General features: G+C 45.8%; 1 protein-coding gene and 1 non-coding gene across 3 annotated transcripts in view; both read left to right on the top strand.

Moving 5' to 3' along the window:
* The window catches only part of LOC8024050 (probable medium-chain specific acyl-CoA dehydrogenase, mitochondrial), a 73,999-nt gene that overhangs the window by 17,445 nt on the left and 36,740 nt on the right, over window positions 1-19,814 (top strand). The window contains exons 5-6 of one of the 2 annotated variants that reach the window (XM_040503432.2): window positions 9,906-9,975; window positions 16,217-16,317. In XM_040503432.2, the coding sequence (XP_040359366.1) occupies window positions 9,906-9,975; window positions 16,217-16,317 (171 nt within the window). Of the gene's footprint in view, window positions 1-9,905; window positions 9,976-16,216; window positions 16,318-18,640; window positions 18,742-19,814 lie in introns of both variants that reach the window. The other variant, XM_029981438.4, reaches the window with a different exon arrangement.
* Window positions 2,744-2,822, top strand: Trnas-aga. Its single transcript has one exon. It is a non-coding gene; the product is annotated as a tRNA-Ser (tRNA).

The raw sequence follows: 19,814 nt of genomic DNA, 5'->3' as shown, positions 1-19,814 counted from the left end.
GGACTAGATTAAAGAGGCACACTTTCTTTGGGCATTTGCATGGACAGTAGTTTCTCCCTGCTGCCACAACTTGGTGGTGTTGCCATGGCCCCACCTTTTCCCCGGCGCTTTAAATCCTTCTGAGTGGGCATCCCAACCTCTCAGTGTTGGCCTCTTTGCTCTGGCCTCGAGTTGGAGAAAGGTCCATCCTAGTTGGGCATACAGGTCATGAGGCCGCCTGTTTGCAGGGTCTTGCACGGGACACCTCTTTCTTTTCATCTTCTTAATGTATGTTTGTCTGTTACAGTTAGTCAAACAAAATGTTTAATCAGTGTAGTACAGTAATTTCAGATGGCTGTATACTGGCACACGTTTTCAATCACGGTCGTCGGAACACTTGTTCAGGGTGAATCTGGCAGTACTGGGAAGGATAATGTGGTCGCACCTCCACGGAGTTAGAAAAAATTTTAATGCTTTTAGGCGAGAGCGGAGGCCGGGAGGAAGGCCACTCTGTAGCCCAGCTGTTCCTATAGCTGCAGCAACCCAAAGTGTAGTATGTCATATTTATTTTCTTATTCTTGCACTATCTCATAGAAGCTTGCCGAGTGAGGCACAGATTTGAAGTTTGCAGGATGGGTTTGCCGTTGGGACGCGTCAGGCGCCGTCCGGCATCCCAACGCATGGAGTCCACATTGGCCTCCGTTTTGCGGGCGTCGCGTGACAACACTGGCTCTCGCGATCGCATGCGCGCCTCCCGTCAAATTTCTTGCTTTTTCGTTGTCTGCTTTTCGTTAGATTCTTTCGTTTCGGCTCTCATTTTTCACATATATCAGCATCAAAACCACACTCTCTGCCTACATGGCAGGTGTCCATGATGACCTGGTGATCAGCATGAATGGGATTTTCCTAGCATGTTCGTTGCTCTTGCGACGTCGTCGCGCTCTGAAGGGAAGGAGGCGCAGGTTTTGGGTCTGGCTGAGTTGGTTCTACCGAAACACTGAAGGACAGGTCAATGCTTTGCTGCCTTGGCGGCGCGCCAGAGATGAAGGCTACTTTCGAGAGTTTCACCAAATCAACACAACATCTGTCACAACACAGACATGCAACAAGTGCCATGGAGACTCTTACTTGTAATACCGAATTCCTCTCCTATAATTTCCCAGCGTTTGTTGTTAGCGTCATTATCTACACAGTCTGGCCGCGTCTTGTCATATAAAAAGGGAAACAGTCGCATAGTTTTGAGGAACCGCTCCTTTGGGAAAGGCATTGGGCGAAACAGAGATAGACGAAACAAAACGACGCTACGTTCCTTCGGAACGTGAAAGACGCGCGGAGAACCGGCTTGCTCGTTGCTATGGCATCGCAACGTCACTATCTATGCCGCCTCCCATACCCTCGGCATAGTCAAGTTCGGTGAGGCACGTTGCACCATCTAGCTCAAAATATTTGCAACACTGAGAAGGCCCTTTCGCGAGCGTGCTTGTTTGTGGGGGCTGTTCACGCATCAATTTGAAGGTGTTGATTAGTGCATTTTTGGTCTTTTATTCTTAACATTGCTATCGGATGTCGCAGAAGAGCAAACACCGAAGCTGTAGGCACTGTTGCGTATGGGACTGTCGCAACCCCAGAAGCTTAGCAGGCGTGAAGCTCCGCAGGTTTCCGTCGAGGCCATGGAAAATACAATACAACGTTGTCGGAGGCAAATAAATGCCGTGAATTGTGTAATGTAAGCATTTCGTTCACATTGCCTGACTTGATATGGATTTCTAAATATGTTATTTGACTCAATATTTGATATTAATGCCCTCGAAGCCCGGCGTTGTCTTTGGATTCGATGCGATGACTCTAGAGTCAGATCAGTCCTTTGACATTCTCACTGCTCTCTGCTCCGCGGACACATATTGATCGAACATTTTGCGAACGTTTGAGTGTAGTTACCGAAAACCGAAGTGAGCGTTTTCTCCACTTTGCCGATTGCAGAACGGACTGTCGTTTGCGCCTTAAGCATGATCGCGTAGCTGCCCAAGATGGTTGCTCTATGTCGACCTGTGTCTATGCGATTCTAACTTTGACCCCGCTGCAAGAAAACAGTCGACTCAAGAAATAATAAAAAAAAAAAAAAAGTAGTTACCCTACGAGAAAAGGTTATCTATGCGGCGTTTATTTATGTTCTATGTAAAAGTGAACAGCATATTCAATCGACGAGAATGAGCATCAGCTTGCGACGAGCAACTGCGTACGACACTGGCCAAACTACAGCCAGCTTGCAAGAAAAAATGAGTGCATCTCCACGTGGTGAATGATGTCGATTGGGCGAAGCTCTGGTGGTGCTGATGATACTGATTTTGTTCATAGGTAGTGCTGATGGTGCTGATTTTTTTTTATTGCTCATAGATAGTGCTGAGTTCCGGGTTGCGATTCCACTTCATTATTAGTATAGCTTTATGGTCGGTGGTCTCTGGAGCAGTTTGCTGTCTGCGTAGACGCTGAGCTGCAGCATGCCGAGCTTTTCGTTCGTTTTCATCCATGTCAGAAAGAGAATGTGTGGTATGGAATGTGGTTATATACGCATCAGAGCATTTGACCGCAGCTCCCTCTCGTCTATAATTGTTAGCCAATACATGGAAAGTTTAACGCGATTATATACGCATTTGACCTCAGCGCCCTCTCCTGTAAAGACGTTGAGCAGCTACATGCAACATTTCATCCATGACATCCCCAGCTCTTGAGTTACAACCTCATCTCAGAGCCCCCTACTCGTCCCGCAGTCGTGGCCGAGTGGTTAAGGCGATGGACTAGAAATCCATTGGGGCCCCGCACAGGTTCAAATCCTGTCGACTGCGCAAACATTTTTTTCTTTCTTTAAGAAGACATGGGATGGCAATCGATGTGATCACGGGCGTCGGATGAGGCTAGACCCTAAGGAGCTTCGCCCCTAAAACACATTTCTCAGACACCATAATCACCTTCAACACAGTGACGAGGGGACTGGAAACAAGCTCATCACCAAAATGAGGTCAGCTATTCATGCGGGAAGAGTTCACTTGGAAAAAAAGGGTGGGTAAGGGTAATAGGGAAGGGGGGGGGAGGGCATCTTTTAGTTCCGCTTTTGCAGACGAGGGAAGCTCGACGAAGTCTTCGCTTTTGTTATCTTGAGGCGCGCACAAACAGTGTAAAAAAGAAAAGTGCCCTGTCTACTTGTTTTCACTTATTTGCGACTTTAGCGAGCTATAGGGGGCACCACCAGCAAACAATCATGGCGGCTGGGTCCAGGTCGCGTCAGCTCGACCGGGCCGCCTGAACGTGTGGCACATTCAATTTAACAGATTTTCTTTTCTTTAATGCCAAATTTTATAGGCATTTGAACTGCAATGGTTAAGTGTAGCCAGTGCACATAAACCTGCAGAGCATAGTTTTGTTTTCCCGGTGTTTTTTGTTCTTTTCATGTCAAATTTTTGTTTCGGAGATTTCGTTTAAAACCGAAACTATGGGCTCCGGAGAGACGGTAATAGACTCCAATCAGTTTTTAAGGAAAGCGACGATGACTACAGAATTGTTCCATCGAGAGTAATTTTCAGTTAACTTCATGCCTCAACCATGCAACTTATCTGTCCGCGAAATCAAGCTTTTGTGCGTATCTGCGTTTAAGAAACAGCTCCAGTCGTCTGCTCAGTCAACAACACAGGCTGCAGGAAAATTATGAAAATTAAGCAAGCGCTTCTTGAGCCAAGGAGCATGTTAACCCGCTAATGCCCCACTAAGCAGCTGATACTCGTTTTTCAATTCAGGTTTTAGTAGCAATCGAGAAGTCATTTTGACGAGCGGGTTATGTATTATATTACATACTATGTCCCGCTAAAGCGATATTAGTATATTCTTCGGGTTATTTGACTAGCTATTAAGTGAACTGCTGAATAAAAGTATATTTGACAGACAGAGAGATACTACTTGAACTTAGCCAAATGGTTCTAACCGGTAGCACGGAGAAGAATGCGGACAAACTGAAGAGAGTCTTCATCTGAGATTCACGCAGGACCTCTCTGCATTGAACTTTACTTCGAATTCTGAGTGGAGAAAATGAGTATTTTTTGCGGCCGGTCAACCTGAGCAATGTCGACATATATTATTGCTGGCTTTGATGGGGGTATAATATAAATGTTGGGAGGCGCGATAGATCATAACGCTGTGACAGCTTCTAAGTTTGCAAGATGCGTCCCCCACCTTTTGAAAAGCAGACAATCTCTCTCATTAATCGTATGCAGCGAGCAGGTTTTCCGGAATCAAGTAATTGTGAAATCAGCCCAACTCTTTCAATATGGTCCAGAGGCTTTTTCGGCGAGAAGCAGCCAAGATGAATAGCTAACACACCGGCTGGTGTGGGTGGCTCAATCTTGAAGCTAGTCGAACACAACCAAACTCAAGAAAAGCAGCTATCGAACCTTCCCATTCACTTGACTGCAACATTAATGTTCTTTCCAGTGAAACACCTCGTCTGTCGTCCTCAGTCCACTGTTTTGCATCCTTATAAAGAAACCCCTTATCAGTTAAATAAGTAGTCGTCACTTTGAATGTGATTCGAGACAGACAAGAAATCAAAATGTTTTTTCGTGATTCCTCCCCATCCAAGAAATCGAAAGCACGCAACCGTGTGTTGTGGGTTTTTAAATACCTGATGGAAGGAAACAATCTACTGAGGCTTCACCACACTAATGAACACTCAGGCAAGCTTAAGAAATTTTTGGACCTTCGTCAAATTACATTGTTCGCCACCGCACCGACAACACGTCTCCGCGAAAGCCACCAAAGACGCAGGGGGGCGCCAAGCGACCTCTTCCAACTGGTTCCCGGTTTTCCCACCTGGTGGTGTCCGTTTTGCTGGAGTTGCGAATATTTGGTCGTAATATCAGGACATTCAATTTTGTTCTTCTAGCTCCCGTTTTGGGTTGTTTCTACCTATCGAGGAAGGAACCTACTAATACTCCCTAATGATAGAAGGACACAACCATACACGTATGCTCATTTATATATTTAATGTTTGATAGATTCTTAAAACAGTCGATAGTGTAGCGCGCGACAGCACAGTGCCCGGAGTTGGTAATAACGTTATCTCGCAAGGGTAGGCTGGCGGCGCTGCCGATTTTAGCCGTTCCAGTATTGCCTCGTGTCCACGGTGGCACTCATGATCAACCGATGGTGGCACTTTCTGGAACCCTGCTCAGAGCCTATTGGCTCCTCTCTTCTGCAGCGAGGAGTGGCAATCTCTGAACTGCGCAAGGACTGGTTGGCTTGGCGGTGCTGTACGGCGCGTCGCAGAACGCAAAAGCTGGTTTTAATCTGCAGCCCGTGGCACCCAGCGTCGCGCAACAAGCTTCCGCGATGCCAGTGTGGTTGTGTAGCCCTGTAGAGTGCACTTCTGACTGAGCACCGGTGTGCTGCAGGAAAGCAATACTTATGAAGCTCACAGTCATTGCTTTTCCACAGTACGCTGGTGCTCGGTGAAAAATGCGCTTGACTGGACTAAGCCACCACATTCATGCAAGCAATACTAACGTGACAATTGCTTTCATTATGCGTGCTTCTTTCTTTGTTTTTTTTTCTGAGGCTGTTAAATTTGAGATAAAGAAAGCATATTTGCATATGGCAAGCAGGTTTATAAATTCTCTTGATTAGGATACCTGGGCATTGATTTAGAAATAATTTTATGTCATATCTGTCATTTACGTGCCACCCAAATGTAGGCATTTGACTTTTTGAGGCCACGGTTCATAGATATATTTATATTAAAGCAAACTGAGCTTAGAAATTGACAAGTTGAATGTTGGGAACAACCTTCACGAATTTAGCTGAATTTTTGTTTAAGCATGGTGCGATTTTCGTTTAAGCATGGTAAAAGGCTTGGACAAACTGTCCGACATTCGATTAAAAAAATATTCTGCCAAAAGCACTATTTGCTTCGAACTTCGCCAACGTTTCATGCGTGTGCCTGCTTATAAATAGGCATGTGTAGAGAAAAGTGTAAAAAATCTGCTTGGTATGTGTAGGTATTCCTATAGCAGATGGCTACTTTGCCTCACATCATATGTAGATTCATTTCTGTTAATTCTACCTTCCAATGTTTCAAACTAAAGCCTGTGGCTTCCTAGAGTTTAAAATAATGAGAGTCGAATGTAGGTATTTAAGCCTTGTTCATAAAGAATGCAGCAATTATTGTAAAGAGTTGTATATAATTGCATGATTATTTTGCGAATTGTCTAAAGTGGCGCTTTGTGGGATGTTTTGCTGGAACGAGAGTTCTTAATCACAAACAAACTGATTGTTGGGTTGCACATGTGAGCCTCATTGTCACGCATGAAAAACAATAAGATGAATGTAGAACTGAAAATAAACATCAGGTGAACCTGTGCGTGCCACTAAAACAAAACCGTGGGTTGAGCGACAGCTGCGAAAGAGCAACACTCTCAAAGCAGCGTGCTGCCGCAGCTTTTCTGCGCACGGTGCGTTCTGGAAGGTCATGAACCAGATCACACGATAACAGCCAAGGATGAACTGGAGCTTTTCAGGACAATGTCGATTGACAAAACAACTGGGCTGATGGGGTTGTAGCCGGCGGCGGGTCCTCCTTTGCCCATTGTTTGCCGCCGGTTAATTGCGAGCAGTGCAATCAGGCGGCTGTGAACAATGGGCGATGGGTGGAAATGAACGCAGTTAAACGCCCCAAAAGCTGGTGTGGTGACACATGTTTGTCGAAGAGAAACCTGCTGTATAAGTAAAACCAATGAAGCAAAGTTTTTGTTTTTTGACATAAATGTAGGCGCTGCGGCTCTGTTTTGCCTGCACAAAACTGGGCATATAAAAAATGTCAAATTACGCATAAACATAAAAGATAAGCTTTTTTTTTGTATAGCTTTTGAATGAACAATGCTGTTGTAAGGATATTTTGTATGCACTCAGTAACTCTGACAGTGAGAGGGCAATTGTTTTTGCCAAATAGCTGCTGGCAGACTTTCGCATGGTTGCACATCGCAACTGCATACATCGCCGATTGCGGCTCGGTTCACATGTCCGTATGAATTAATTTGACAGGAAGTTTGAAAATAAGTGCACAAAAACCACATTGCCATAAAAAGTTGTCCCAACTGCATTCAGTTGGCGTGAGCACGTCAATACTGTTTTGCATTTTGCTCAAACTGGCATTATTGAATGCCAATGTTAATTTAATTGACTAGGTTGGTGCCCAAAATTAACGCATTTGACCATGTCGGCAGTCTTAAGTTTCAGCCTTTCGGTTGAATGAAAAACAATGAGAAGTACCGATGATTACTTGTCTGTACGAATTTCATCGCACTCTCTATAATACATACACTGCATTCCGTACTTCACATACATATGTCCATAGTTAACTTTATCGATCCTCGTTATTGCAGTTCCCACGCTCGTCCTCAAAAAGGTTGGGTTGCTTTGAAAATCGACTCCAATGTCTACGTTTACCTGTCTGTTGCAAAGCAATCGAGTCCAGAGGGTCAAATGCGAGCCATCGTGTTCGGCGTTGTTTGGTTTTTTTTTTTATTAGAAGATGGACTGCTGCGCAGGGCAAGCTAACACTGGGCTTGAGAGCCACGCTCGTTTGCCATTCAGATTGTGATCTGTGCTGCATCGAGCCACCACCGAACGCATTCGCTGCCCTTATAGTGATTTCTGAAGCGTTTGGAACTTGGCATGGGTGTCCCGGTTGTTATATCGCCTCATGGAAAAAGTTATCATATATGCCGCCTGCAGCTCAAAGTACAGTGCCAACTGCAGACTGAAAAATGCCACTCGCAACGCTGCAACGTTACGTTGCACCCAAGTCAAGTGGCACTCGGTCTCTTAAGGTTTTTCTGCAAACTTATATACAGTAAAACCTTGTTATAACTAAGTTGAAGGAGCGGTCGTAATTATTTTGTTATAACCATTAGTTTGTTATAGCCACTGTCATTTCTTCCCACTATTAGCAAGCAAGGGGAATTATGATTGCTTTGTTACATCCATTAGTTTGTTATATCCCATTTTGTTATAAAGAGGTTTTACTGTAGCTTCACACAGGGCGAGTTTTCACACGGTACATATTTTGTTTTTTCGTGAATGGTACATCTACCGTACAGCTCGTGATATTTACCTCACTCCAATGCATTCTCAGTCCCGCAGCTGCTACCAGAGTCCCGACAAAGCCAACCTGTTTGCCTACTAGAGGCCCCCTGGTCGGTGGTCGTGTGACGTCTGCTTCGTTTCTATACCTCTCATGGCAGCCGCATGCGCAGCAATACAGTCGACTCTCATTAATTCAAACTCTCTTAATTCAAACTTGCGGATAATTCAAACTAACATGCAGGTCCCATCCTATGCGTCTCTATGGAAGGAAACTCCTGGTAATTCAAACTTTGCTTTATTCAAACAAATTTTCGGTCCCCCTCGAGTGTGAATTAACGAGATTCGACTATCCATGAACATCAGAAAAGTTTTTGCATGCCTGCGTTGAGGAGGAGCAGTGCGCAGAGCATCACATGCTCCAGCATTCTCCCTCATACTGTTCCTAATACTAGTACATGGTGAGACACATAAGAACTTGCAGAAGGGTAGGCAGGCCTCTTGGACTACGAGGCAACAACTAAAATGGCCGTCTTCCCTGGAGGCAAAGAAGGCCTAGCAAAATCTAGCGCCACGAAGTAAGCTATGCTTAGAGTATCGACACTCCGTTCTTCGATTTTCGTGGGAACACCGCCGTCTTTGTGCTTGGCACAGGGCGGGCGCCATTTGCGATCGTCACAATTCGAAAATGCTACTTCTTCGGCTTTAAATTCGGTTCCAGGAAGCTCTGTCAATATCGTTTTGCTATGTTCCGAACTGTTTTCATAATTTCTGGTGGACAGAAAAGCATTTCCTGTAATTTCAGGTTAAGCTTCAGATAACTGGCAACCATGATTCTGAGCACCAAGATGGCTGGAGTGTCGTCACTCCTTAAGCATAGCTTGCACAGTGGCTCTAGTGAAATTCCCAATCTTTTTGCGCAAAATAAGCCACTTTCAAAGATCCCTGCTTGCAATACTGCGTGCGTTGTGTTATGCGACCTCTTTGGCCACGGAGACGATTGGCACGGTTTCGTTTTCGATTGCCTCGTCAATAAAGTAGTGCATCTCGACAGTGCATGAAAACGAAGTCGGCGCTCGCTTGCCATGCGCCCGTTTGTCTTTGTGAAAGCCCCCGTCAACAAGCAAACCTCCGGCGGCCGTAAGGACCGGCCAGGTCTTAGCGAGAAGTGGGAGTACGGCTGTCTTTGTCCCTCACCTTTCTGGCGGCCGGGCAAGCAGTCCAGAGTGCATCGTGACCCTGCCGCCTCGCAGATAATTTAAGAAGCCCAGTTAGGAAAAAATGGGATGGGTCGACCGGCCCATTATATTTCTTCTTCCGCTTGCCTTCGTTGTCTTGTTTGCACGTGCAAACCCCCCCCCCCCCCCCCCAAAAAAAAAAAAAACAACAAACAACGGGCCCAGGCATTTGAGTCATATTGGTCGGTAACACCTACAGTAGTTTAGATTTGAGGAAAGTCGCACATTAAAAAATGCAAGCTCTACATTTGGTAGCGACGGGATGTCGGGAAACCAAAACTGTGGCTAAGAGGTTCCCAAGATGCTTTGCACGGCAGTACGCCGCTAGGATCGCTCCGACTTTGCGAGAGGTCGATTACCGCGCATTAGACAGAGGGTGCTTCGTATTCCAATTTCCTAGGAGCATCAACATTGTACCTTGGGCATTACTTAGCCAGGGATGAAAAGTGTTTATCTTTTTCTCTGCTGGAAAAATATCTGGAAAACAGTTAAGATTCTTTCTTGTTTGAAGGCAGTCCCTTTTAGGTGCATCCTGTGCCTAATGTCCGCTCGTTGCTTTTGCAGTTTCCATGGGACATTGTAAAGAAAGCTTGGGAAGTTGGGCTCATGAACCTCTCGATTCCTGCAGCGTATGGTAAGTACAAAACTCGTGGTTTCTGCCTCAGTGTGCTTCCGTCTCCTTTTGATGGATCCGACAGTATTGCATGATTGTCTATAGCATGTATGCAATAAAACCTCGTTAATTCGGATCTCATAAAACCGGCAAAAATGTCCGAATTATCCAAAAGTCGAATTATCGAAAAGACAAGGAAAACTGCGCGGAAACGTTTTCCTGTGACATACCTTCATTTTGAGAAGAAATCTGTTATGGCCGCCCGCTTTCTGGACGACATTTGGGCGGAGACGGCAATTTTCCTTAGCGCGTTCGAGTGCTCCACATTCACACTGTCAGAGCTCCGCATCCCGTGTGCTGACGATTTAGCACAGCAAGGCCTCTTCTAGTTTCGGGTTCATCACCTTCCACAGCCGCTTTTTTTTTGCGTTGAACTTTTCGCTCTCGAAAGCCTGTAGGATTTCGGCCTCAATTTTCACGTACATGGCCAAAGTGCTTCTCTTGACGTCGTAACTTTTCATCACTTTTAGCCGAGAGACGCTGTCTTTCAAGGCCCTCAGTATTTCCACTTTCGTCGCTAAATTCTTGGCCTGGTGCAGCTGCAATGGAAAACAAGTAGCACAACTGACCGATGATCGGAGCAGCAAAATCGCAACACCCGGCCACCCGGTGCTATTTTTCCCGAGCGCGCCGATAGCGAGAGTGCCAGTCACGTTGCATGTTTCAGTGCGGGGGTGGCCGGCAGAAAATTGAGGGATAAGATAGCCGGCTTTCTGCCGGCCATCCCGCGTTGAGGCATGAAACGTGACTGTCACTCTTGTTATCGGCGCGCCTGGGAACAATAGCACCGCATGTTGCGATTTTGCTGCTCCGGTCGTCAGTCACTTGTGCTACTCTTTTTCCGCTGCAGCTACACTTCCGCCGCTTCCATGCCAGGAGAGTAGCGCACTGACGCACGGCAATTCATAGCGAAACTGGTGCGAAACACGGAGAACCAGAAGAGCGAAGAACCATGGAAAAACCAAAAAAAAAACACGTGCGCACCTCGGATAGATAGTGGTCATACCCTTTGGAACAGATGGTAGCTTGTGCCACCTGCTGAATTCGTTAGAATTCAGCAGGTGGCACAGCGCATCTGTTCCAAAGGGTATGACCACTATCTATCCGAGGTGCGCACGTTCAGAGGGGACGCGCCACGTTCCCTCTGAATTAAAGGAGTCATGAAATGCTTTTCCAACTTTTTTCTGTTTAGCTTTCCTCCTCAACTCATAAATCGCGCATTCTACCAAACAGTTCAAGAAGACGGAAAGGGGGAGTCCCCTCTTGCTCGGACTCTCGTTTGTGTAATCCGGACACATCCATTCTCCCCCTAGAAGATTAGCCCATCGCTTTAAATTCAGACAAAAGTTGCTTTCCCCACGCCATTCATTTGAAATTTCAAAAAGCAGCAGACTATTTCGTACCTCCTTCCCTTCGTAAGCTCTCTGCCTCTTCACTGGGATACATCTGCGGACCCCGCAGTGCGTCACCAGGTCCCCGTCACACGACACCGGAGCCCACTTATTCCCTTCACCCCTAAGCTGACAGTGCTGTGGAAGCTACATGCTCCTTGGGCCAACTTCACTTTTTCCATGTGATCACGCTCTCTCGCACACAACCAAGCGCAGAGAATGAGGGCCGGCAATGAAAGGGGGGCAGCTGATTGGTCCGGCAAGTGCGCAGCTTCTACCACAATGTCAGCTTAGGGATGAAGGGAATAAGTAAGCTCCGGTGTCGTATGACGGGGGCCTGGTGATGCGCTTCGGGGTCCTCGGATGTACCACAGTGAAAAGGCAGAGAGAGAGCTTACGAAGGGAAGGAGGTACGAAATAGTCTGCTGTGTTTTCAAATTTTCGTACCAATAGTCAGGCTTTTGACTTCCTACCTTTTTTCTTTTGGCCCGCTGAACGATCTGCTATTAGTAAAATCCCAATATAAATTGATTTATTCTAGCCCAAAATTCGTTTCATGGGCCCTTTAATGAGCGTTTGGTGCCATTGAATAATACACTTGTTTGACGGGACCTGATCGGCAGTTCAAATTATCCCAATTTCTGAATTAGTGGGGCTTGAATTAACAAGGTTTTACTTATAATTCATTTTACTACAATGTTTTGTTTGGCTGTAAGATCTAGTTGTCAGCAGTGGCCCAGTGTTTTATAAAAAGCTCAGAGAGGTCTCTAGTACCATGGGGCAGAGGAACGAAGGAGAAAATGCGCCAAGAATTGAGAACACAACTTTGTGTACTCTTTTGCACAAAAAGAATGTGACCAGGTTCTCGGGGGAAGAGGGTTGATGAATACTAGGAAAATGGAATAAACAGAAAACTCAAGGTGCACATCGGCCCTCGGAACTTGCGATTCTCGAAAGATGGTCAATAATTATAGCTAATAACAACAATGTAAGCGTTCCCAAAGAGGCTTGTGAGGTGGGAATTTAATTTTGTTTGAAGATAATATTAAGCAAATCTTACAACGTGCTACAGTCAAACCCGTTTATAACAAACAGCAGGATACGCTACGATCAATTCGATATAGCAAGTAGTTCGATATAGCAAAAGCCATTTACAACGAACTTCGACAACGTGTTTGTTGGAAGGCGGGAGCTTCTCTTTCTTTCTCATCTCTTCACTTCGACCTTGTAACAAAGTGCTGGAAAGTTTTTTTTTATTTTATGCGTGCAGAGTTTGTTCTTTTTTTGCTTATCTCTCCTTCTGAATCGCTTCTCTTTGTCAATTTTGTTCGCAGCTTGAACTTTTGGAATTTTCTTTCTTTCCTAGATTTGCCTTTTGTGGGAAGGGACAGTCTAGAGGACGATTGACTTTTTTGGAAGCCTTCCCGGTGGGCAAAAGTTTGATATAGCCAATGTGTGGTTCGTTATAAAAAGTACTTGCATTTTTATTTCAATTTTCCGTGAGTTCGATATTGACAATAATTCGCTATACGTGGGTTCGTTCTAAACGGGTTTCACTGTTCTTTTTTTTTCTTTTTTTACCACAGAATGTGTTTAAGGGCTGGGATCCCAAGAAAAGTGTGACAGAACACTGCGAAAACCGTTACGAAGTGTGTAACACATATTTGAGAGGACATTGTTTACAAAAGAGTGGTAAAGTGTGAGGAAAGAACAAAAGTCTAAACATGCTCATACGGGAATTGAACCTAAACCCTTCGATTGTAAGCCCATCGTTGTACCACTGCGCCGATTAGTGGATACAGACGCGAAGCTAACCGGCTTTATCTCTACGTCGGTGGTCTCTACTAACTGTTTAAATGCCGAACTCCGGAAATTGGACACCTGCATTCGATGGTCGCGTTCGACGTTAGGCCAATGTATGTGAGAAAACTAGAAATCCAAGACATGCCCACTGGCATGTAAAAAGGGGCAGAGTTGAATAAAATAATGTGATGTAACCAAAGAAATATTATAAAAAAACTGCAATGTCCATCACAAACCCCGAAGGATGCCGCTAAACACATTCTGTGCATGCTAAATTTATCTGTAGGATGAAGATAAATTTAGAATTTTTTTTTTTATTGCAGGCAGTGGTGTTTCTTGGTTGCACAATAACCAAATGCAGCACTTGGTTACCACGGCAACCAAGGAACTACAGTAGCATTCTGACGTGAGTCCTTGCTATGTGGTCCAACACTATTGAGTGAATCGGCCCTGAAAGTACTGCCAGTGTCCCAGATCGTCTTAATTTTGTTAAGCCGCGCAAGAATCTGAAAATCCTTCTATCTGCTTTGATCACTGGTCACTTCAATCATAACATGAATTTACTATTTTATCTTTTGTGTTATAATGAATCTAGTCTCGTGATACTTCAGTACGAGGCTTTTATGGGAGAAACACCGCCCCAAAAAAAAACATTTAATTAATCATTATTGTTTTAATAAATTCATCATCTTTAATAACTTAGTGGCTGGACTGTACGTAGATGTAACAAAGCCCTTGAATTTTTTTTTTTTTTTTTTTTAGATTCAGATGAGGAGAAAATAAGCAATGAATCGCGTTGAAGGGGTCAGCAAATGTTTGTGGGTTCTGGCACCTAAATGTTGTCGAATTTAGATTTCTGGATCATAAATACCTTAATTTCTGTGCCAAGTTAGAGTCATGGGGCTGTCATTTTTGCTTACTGTCAGTAAAATTGTCGTTGGTGAGAGTAACTGTGCCATGGACACAAAAGGGCTAAGAGCCGGCCCTATAAATGTCCTGCATTTTGAAGGCACTCAGCAGCAACTCTGCACCACCTGAAGGCATGGATGCACTTTAGCAAACCATTTGCGCATGAAACCGAGAGGACCCGAACGCGTCGACTGCACTGTACTGCAGCAGCGGTGATGGGTGGCAACGGCGGTCCCCAAAGCTGCATTTATTTCGTGCACCTTGCCCTGCACATAGTTTGAGTGTGAGAGTTCACATTACCTAGAAAAAAATGATCATGCATGCTTTGCAGGGCCATGCACTCTATTCGATGGACTGAGTCATATTCGTGTAGCAGAAATATGTTGTGGTGGTCGTAATAAATCATTGACCAGGGAAATGAGCCAAGACTTAGTTCTATTTTATTGGATGGGCATTATTGTAGTAGAGGAATTTGTTATAAAGGCATTTGACTGTACGCTAATGCCGTAATTCAGGCTAGCCGTTTGAATGAAGAAAAAGAATGCGCGATCGAGGGAATAGAAAGTGTTATGCAGTTGAACCTCTTCATAACGAACACTGATATAGCGAATTATTGGATATAGAGAACTAACCAGGAATTTTGTTTGGTCATGCTTTATTTGGATGGGAGTTCTAGTCATACAACAGAACCGAAACCATAAAATCTGATACGCTATCGGTTCAGCGAAGCAATTCCTGCTTTTCTTGCGTCACAAAGTACTATGAAGGTTATTGAAAAGTAGAAAAAAAATATAGAAAAGTAATTTCTAAACGAAAAATTCCAAAAGTTTAGATCGCCCGATGTTCAAAGATGCGCATTTCGGGAGGTAGTGCCACCCAGGAATTGAGCGAATAACGGCGGTTGCGCCGCTGCTGGCCTCTATGCAAGGCATGAAGAACCAGTGCAGACTAAAGCCAACCGTCAACGACGCCACTCGTAGCTGAGCTGCAAATGGCGACAAAGCGAAATGCTGTTTCTCTGGAAACAAAAGTGAAGGTTTTGAGGGCGGTGGACAGCGGTTTGAAGAAAAACGACATCACTGCGGTTTTCGAGCTTGTACCAAGCACATATCTACCATCCTGAGTGCGGGGAAGAAGTTCAAGGACTGCTGTGCAAACAACAATGTCAAGACTGACAGAGAGGGTTTTAGGCCTTGACTTGACTTGGACGTGGAAGAGGCTCTATTCTCATGGTTTAAGGACGTAGGGGCGCCAATATGGCGATGTCTGGTCAGCTTTTGTAAACGAAAGCAATCAGTCTGGCATGTCTAGCGTGATGGCTCCAGGTGAAGAGGCACCAGTCCAAGATCACGTCTTCAAATAAGTGGAGTAATAGATCCAGCTATCATCGTTTCTCGTGTTGCAAAGTGGTGTCCTCATTCTCCGATCTATTTTTTTAGTGCTGCGTAGTGACAGGTAAGGATGTTGTGGTCCGCGATAGCGCGTTTTTATGTCTTAGTGCTATGCACATTCTTGCACGGGCTTGATTGCAGTAACATTCACGTCAATTGTTGCGTTTATTTTATAACGAATATCGCATACAGCGAACAAATTTCCACTCCCGATGCTAGTTTGTATAACGAGGTTCGACTGTGTTACACAGACAGAAAGTAAGCACTGCATCAATATCTACACATGTACAAAGGAAATAATCACTTGAGTGTTCTTGATGGTGACACCAAATCATGAGAGGAAGGTAAGCATGCATGCTTGGAAATTTTTTTTTTCCCTTTTTTTTTTTCAGATATTTTGTCTTAGGTTTTGCATGGCGACCCAGCTAGATAATATACTAGGTAAAAAGATGACAGGCCTCTCTTTCAAACTGCCTAAGTACCAAGAAGAATTATGGGAGTGTCTTTTAGATTTTTGCTTGTTTTAGGTTGGTTTTAGATTTTTGCATTAAAAAAGTTGCTGTGCCAGCATATGCAATTTATTTAGCCAAACTCTCCTCATGCTCCTTTGTGCTCGGGTAATTTAGCGAGGTAATTCGGGCTCACTTGAAATCTTTTTGCCGTGGTATTTTGTGACCAAACGTCCTTGCTTGGCTGTCCCGCTCCCAGGTGGTGCCAATTTCACTCTTTTCGACCACTGCCTGATGTCGGAGGAGGTCTCCTACGGCTGTGGGGCCTTTGGCACCATAATCGAGGCCACTAGTCTGGGGGTAAAGGACCTTCCCTGGAGATTGTCATCTTTGGCATGCCCCACTTTGTCGCGTTCTAATGGTCCAAGAGGAGCAGGTGTTGCACTGCGCAGGTTTTGGGGGAAGTCCGCCGCCGTGCCGGAAGAGGGTGGGAACGGCCGGTGCGAGGGCGAAACTGGTGTCACCTGGGTTGCACTCGCTTCCTCAGTCACTGAAAATAAATCTGCAGTCTTACATTTTTTTTTTTTTCTTTTTGGGAAGTTAGTGCAGAGACTGCTAGATGTCCTCGAGCAAACCCCTGTTTCCAGCGAAGGTTTTGGTAGAACAAAAGTTTAGATACCAATGCACACATTCCCGCGGCTTGCGGGCTACTCCCTCCCGGCGGTGGTGGCCGTTCAAGGGGCCATTTCCCTTCGTCGAGAAATAGATTTGCCAAATTTGCACCAAATGGTACTATCGCTCGCGATGGTTTCGGCGCATCAGCGTTGCTCTCGGACTATGGTCGGTGACCATAGTCCGAAAGCAACACTGATTGGGTTAAAGAGACGGGGGAAACTCTTCCTACTTCTTTCCCCTTTAGCGGAGTGAACGCTGGAAGGGCGGTCCCCTTCTCCCAGGCATTCGCTCCACTAAAGGGGAAAGCGGTGCGAGGGGTTTCCTTCAAGCTCTTAACCTATCGCCGACTGTAGAGTGCATCATACATAGAAACGTGGCCCAACGTTGTTGGCCAAAATTTCAACTATGCATTTTGCCTCGAGAGTGCCCCCCACATGTTTTACGAAGTGGGTGGGGATCTGCTTGCTGGTGGAACTCCGTTGGAGCCCTTTGCCCGCTGATCTCTGTTGTAGTAGGCTGGATCGGGGATCGAGGCCTGTCTTGTTGGGACCGTTTGGCACCACCGGCAGTTGTCGCTTGATACCAGCTAGCGTGCGGGACTCTATGAAAAAAACAAGAAAGACTGCCGTTTCCCCCGTTTCTAAGCTATTGTCGGCACTGAAACTTTTTTGCTGCTTTTTGGAAAGCCTGTCAAACAGCCTGTGCACAAACAATAAAACTGACAGCCCTTGCAGTTCTTATAAATACATGTTTTGTAATCAAGAGTGACTCCGCTGGGCGGAAAATGAAACGCAGCCCAATGAGACGAGTTACCTAGAGCTACCGCATAGTCGATGGTAGTTTCGATAAGTTGTGTTTAGCAGACTCCAAGCTTGAAGGCTTTGCTACGCAGAATTCGCTCACTCCCAGAAAGCCGCTGTCAACACGGAACTTTTTCGACATTCATCAACTTCTGAGCCTCCACGAGGACGGTCTTATTGATGGCAAGTTTCTTTGTTTACTCCGCTACAAGAGCAAGCTTGCCAACTCAGCCATGGGTGCTCTCGCACGTTCGATTTTTAATGCGAAAGCATTAAATGGGGGCTCATGGAGTGGTGTGGCGTTATCTGAGCTTGGAAGCCGGCATTATCGTTATTTCTAGCAGCGACAAACGGAACCTAAATTCCCCTGAGCGAGACAGGACCTAAATTCCCATGGGCCGTGATTGGTCATGTGGTCATGACCAATCACGATTGGTCATGACCACATGACCAATCGGATGGGTCATGTCGGCTGGCCCCTTGTTAAGGGGCCAGCCGAACTGCTGGTGGCGCAGCGCATAGAGTAAAAGCACATCGAAACAAAGTAAATGAATGGGTTTGAAAAAAAAATTTCGGTCTGGGTGGGATGTGAACGCGGGCCTCCGGGGTGCGAAATGAGCACACTTCTCCGACGCCACGGCGGCTCCACGGTTCCGGCTGATTAAAGGTGTGTCTAGTATGTGCGTCATGGTTTTTTAATAGGCGTTAAAGGGATGCTCGATAAATACCCATTTGATCTTCAAACACCTGATATAATAATCGCAGCACATCGTGAAATATTCGCCTTCGAGCACTGCGTAGAAGCTACAATATTCCTACTCTTGTGTGTTTCTCCCATAGACTCAAATGGCCAATAATGGTGCCACCGACTGGCTCCTGATCTGCAATCCAGCCTATTACTATAGAGATCAGTGCCTTTGCCACATCCGGTGGTAGCAAGTGCTTCAAGGGAGCATTGCAATATGTGTAGTGTTTATGGGGTCAACTCTTCGCACTCCTCTAGCCTCACTGGTGGCATTACGCCAATGACGCCAATGTGTTCATATGAGACCGGGACGTCAAATGACACCGTGACGTCTATGAGGACAGTGCCTATGCAATGCACCGAAGAGATGGGATTTTCTTTTTACTTCACCTTTTTCTTTTCTATTTATCCTTTTTCTCGCTTTCCTGACCCGTCTTCTGTTACCCTTGTGTCCTCGTGCCAGGTGGGCCCGACTTGAAGTGTCTCGACTCGTGCCTGTGCGTGGAGGAATTTACATACGCCTGTTCGGGCATCGCCCTGGCACTCACAAGCACGGAACTCGGGGTAGGTCGCGCCTCGACGCTTTCTGCAACCCACTTGACACCAGCCTACCCACTCCACCACTGCCTGTGCGTGCGCAAATTGTCGAATTGAGGGGGGGAGACCTAGATGGTCGAGTACTCCGAGGAAGCGATTTTGAAACGAGAGCATTTGTGCACCTGTTTGCTTCCTCGACGTGCTCTGTCTTCAGTAGGGCGTCAACTCTATCTAAATTGCTCAAACTACAATTTGTTAATTTTTTAGATATTGTTTCAAATTGGGATGCTCTTCTCATATTTGGGGGTATGAGCCAGTCTTGCCCGAGCCCTATTTTTAATGCGAAAGCACTAACTGGTTCCCTTGAGCGAAGCCGGCGTTGTCTGCAGCAGCGAAAAATGGCACCTGAATTGGCTGAGCGAAACGGCGCTTTAATTCCCATTGGCTGAGCGAAGCAACACCTAAAGTCCCATTGGCCAAAAGTAGAGCAACGCAGATGCCTCATTGCGGAAGCCGGCGGTGTGCTCAAGGTAAAAGTGGACGCGCCTCAGGGAAAATTCTTGAGGACGCCTAAGCACTTCTTGTGAGTGTTGAATGCGAAAGCATTCTCGGCGCCGAGAGGAGCAAAAGCGGCCCCAACGCCGGCAGGGAGTGCAATGGTGCGCCGCGCAGACTGCCCCACTGTGCATTCTGAAACTTAACAACGATGGTGGATTTCGCCTACACTCAGCACATTCTTACAAGCAGCGCTCCACATCTTCCTATCGCACACGGCATTGCGGCGGTGACATCACACTTTCCCACTGCGCAGGTGTGACGAACCTTGCCAGCTTCACAATGGCTTCCGTGACAAAGCATTGCGTTGCTGTGCTTTTCTTTGCGTTTCATTTTTAAAGTGTGTCCGCTTTGACCTTTAGTGCACTCGCTGGCTTCCGTGACAAAGCATCTGATATGACATGTGTAGGAATGCGAAAGCATTCCTACACATAAGCAGTCTTAAGTGTTTAAAGGAGGACCAGCAGAAATATTCTTCCGCCTGGCGGAAAGTCTTCCTCGCCCTCTTTCTTTCTTGTATTGTAGCACGGCGAGGCGAGGGGAAA

Source organism: Ixodes scapularis, unplaced genomic scaffold, assembly GCF_016920785.2.
Source record: "Ixodes scapularis isolate PalLabHiFi unplaced genomic scaffold, ASM1692078v2 PGA_scaffold3__209_contigs__length_174095766, whole genome shotgun sequence".
NCBI classification, from domain to species: Eukaryota; Metazoa; Arthropoda; class Arachnida; order Ixodida; family Ixodidae; genus Ixodes; species Ixodes scapularis.
This window is presented reverse-complemented; position numbering and strand designations above follow the sequence as displayed.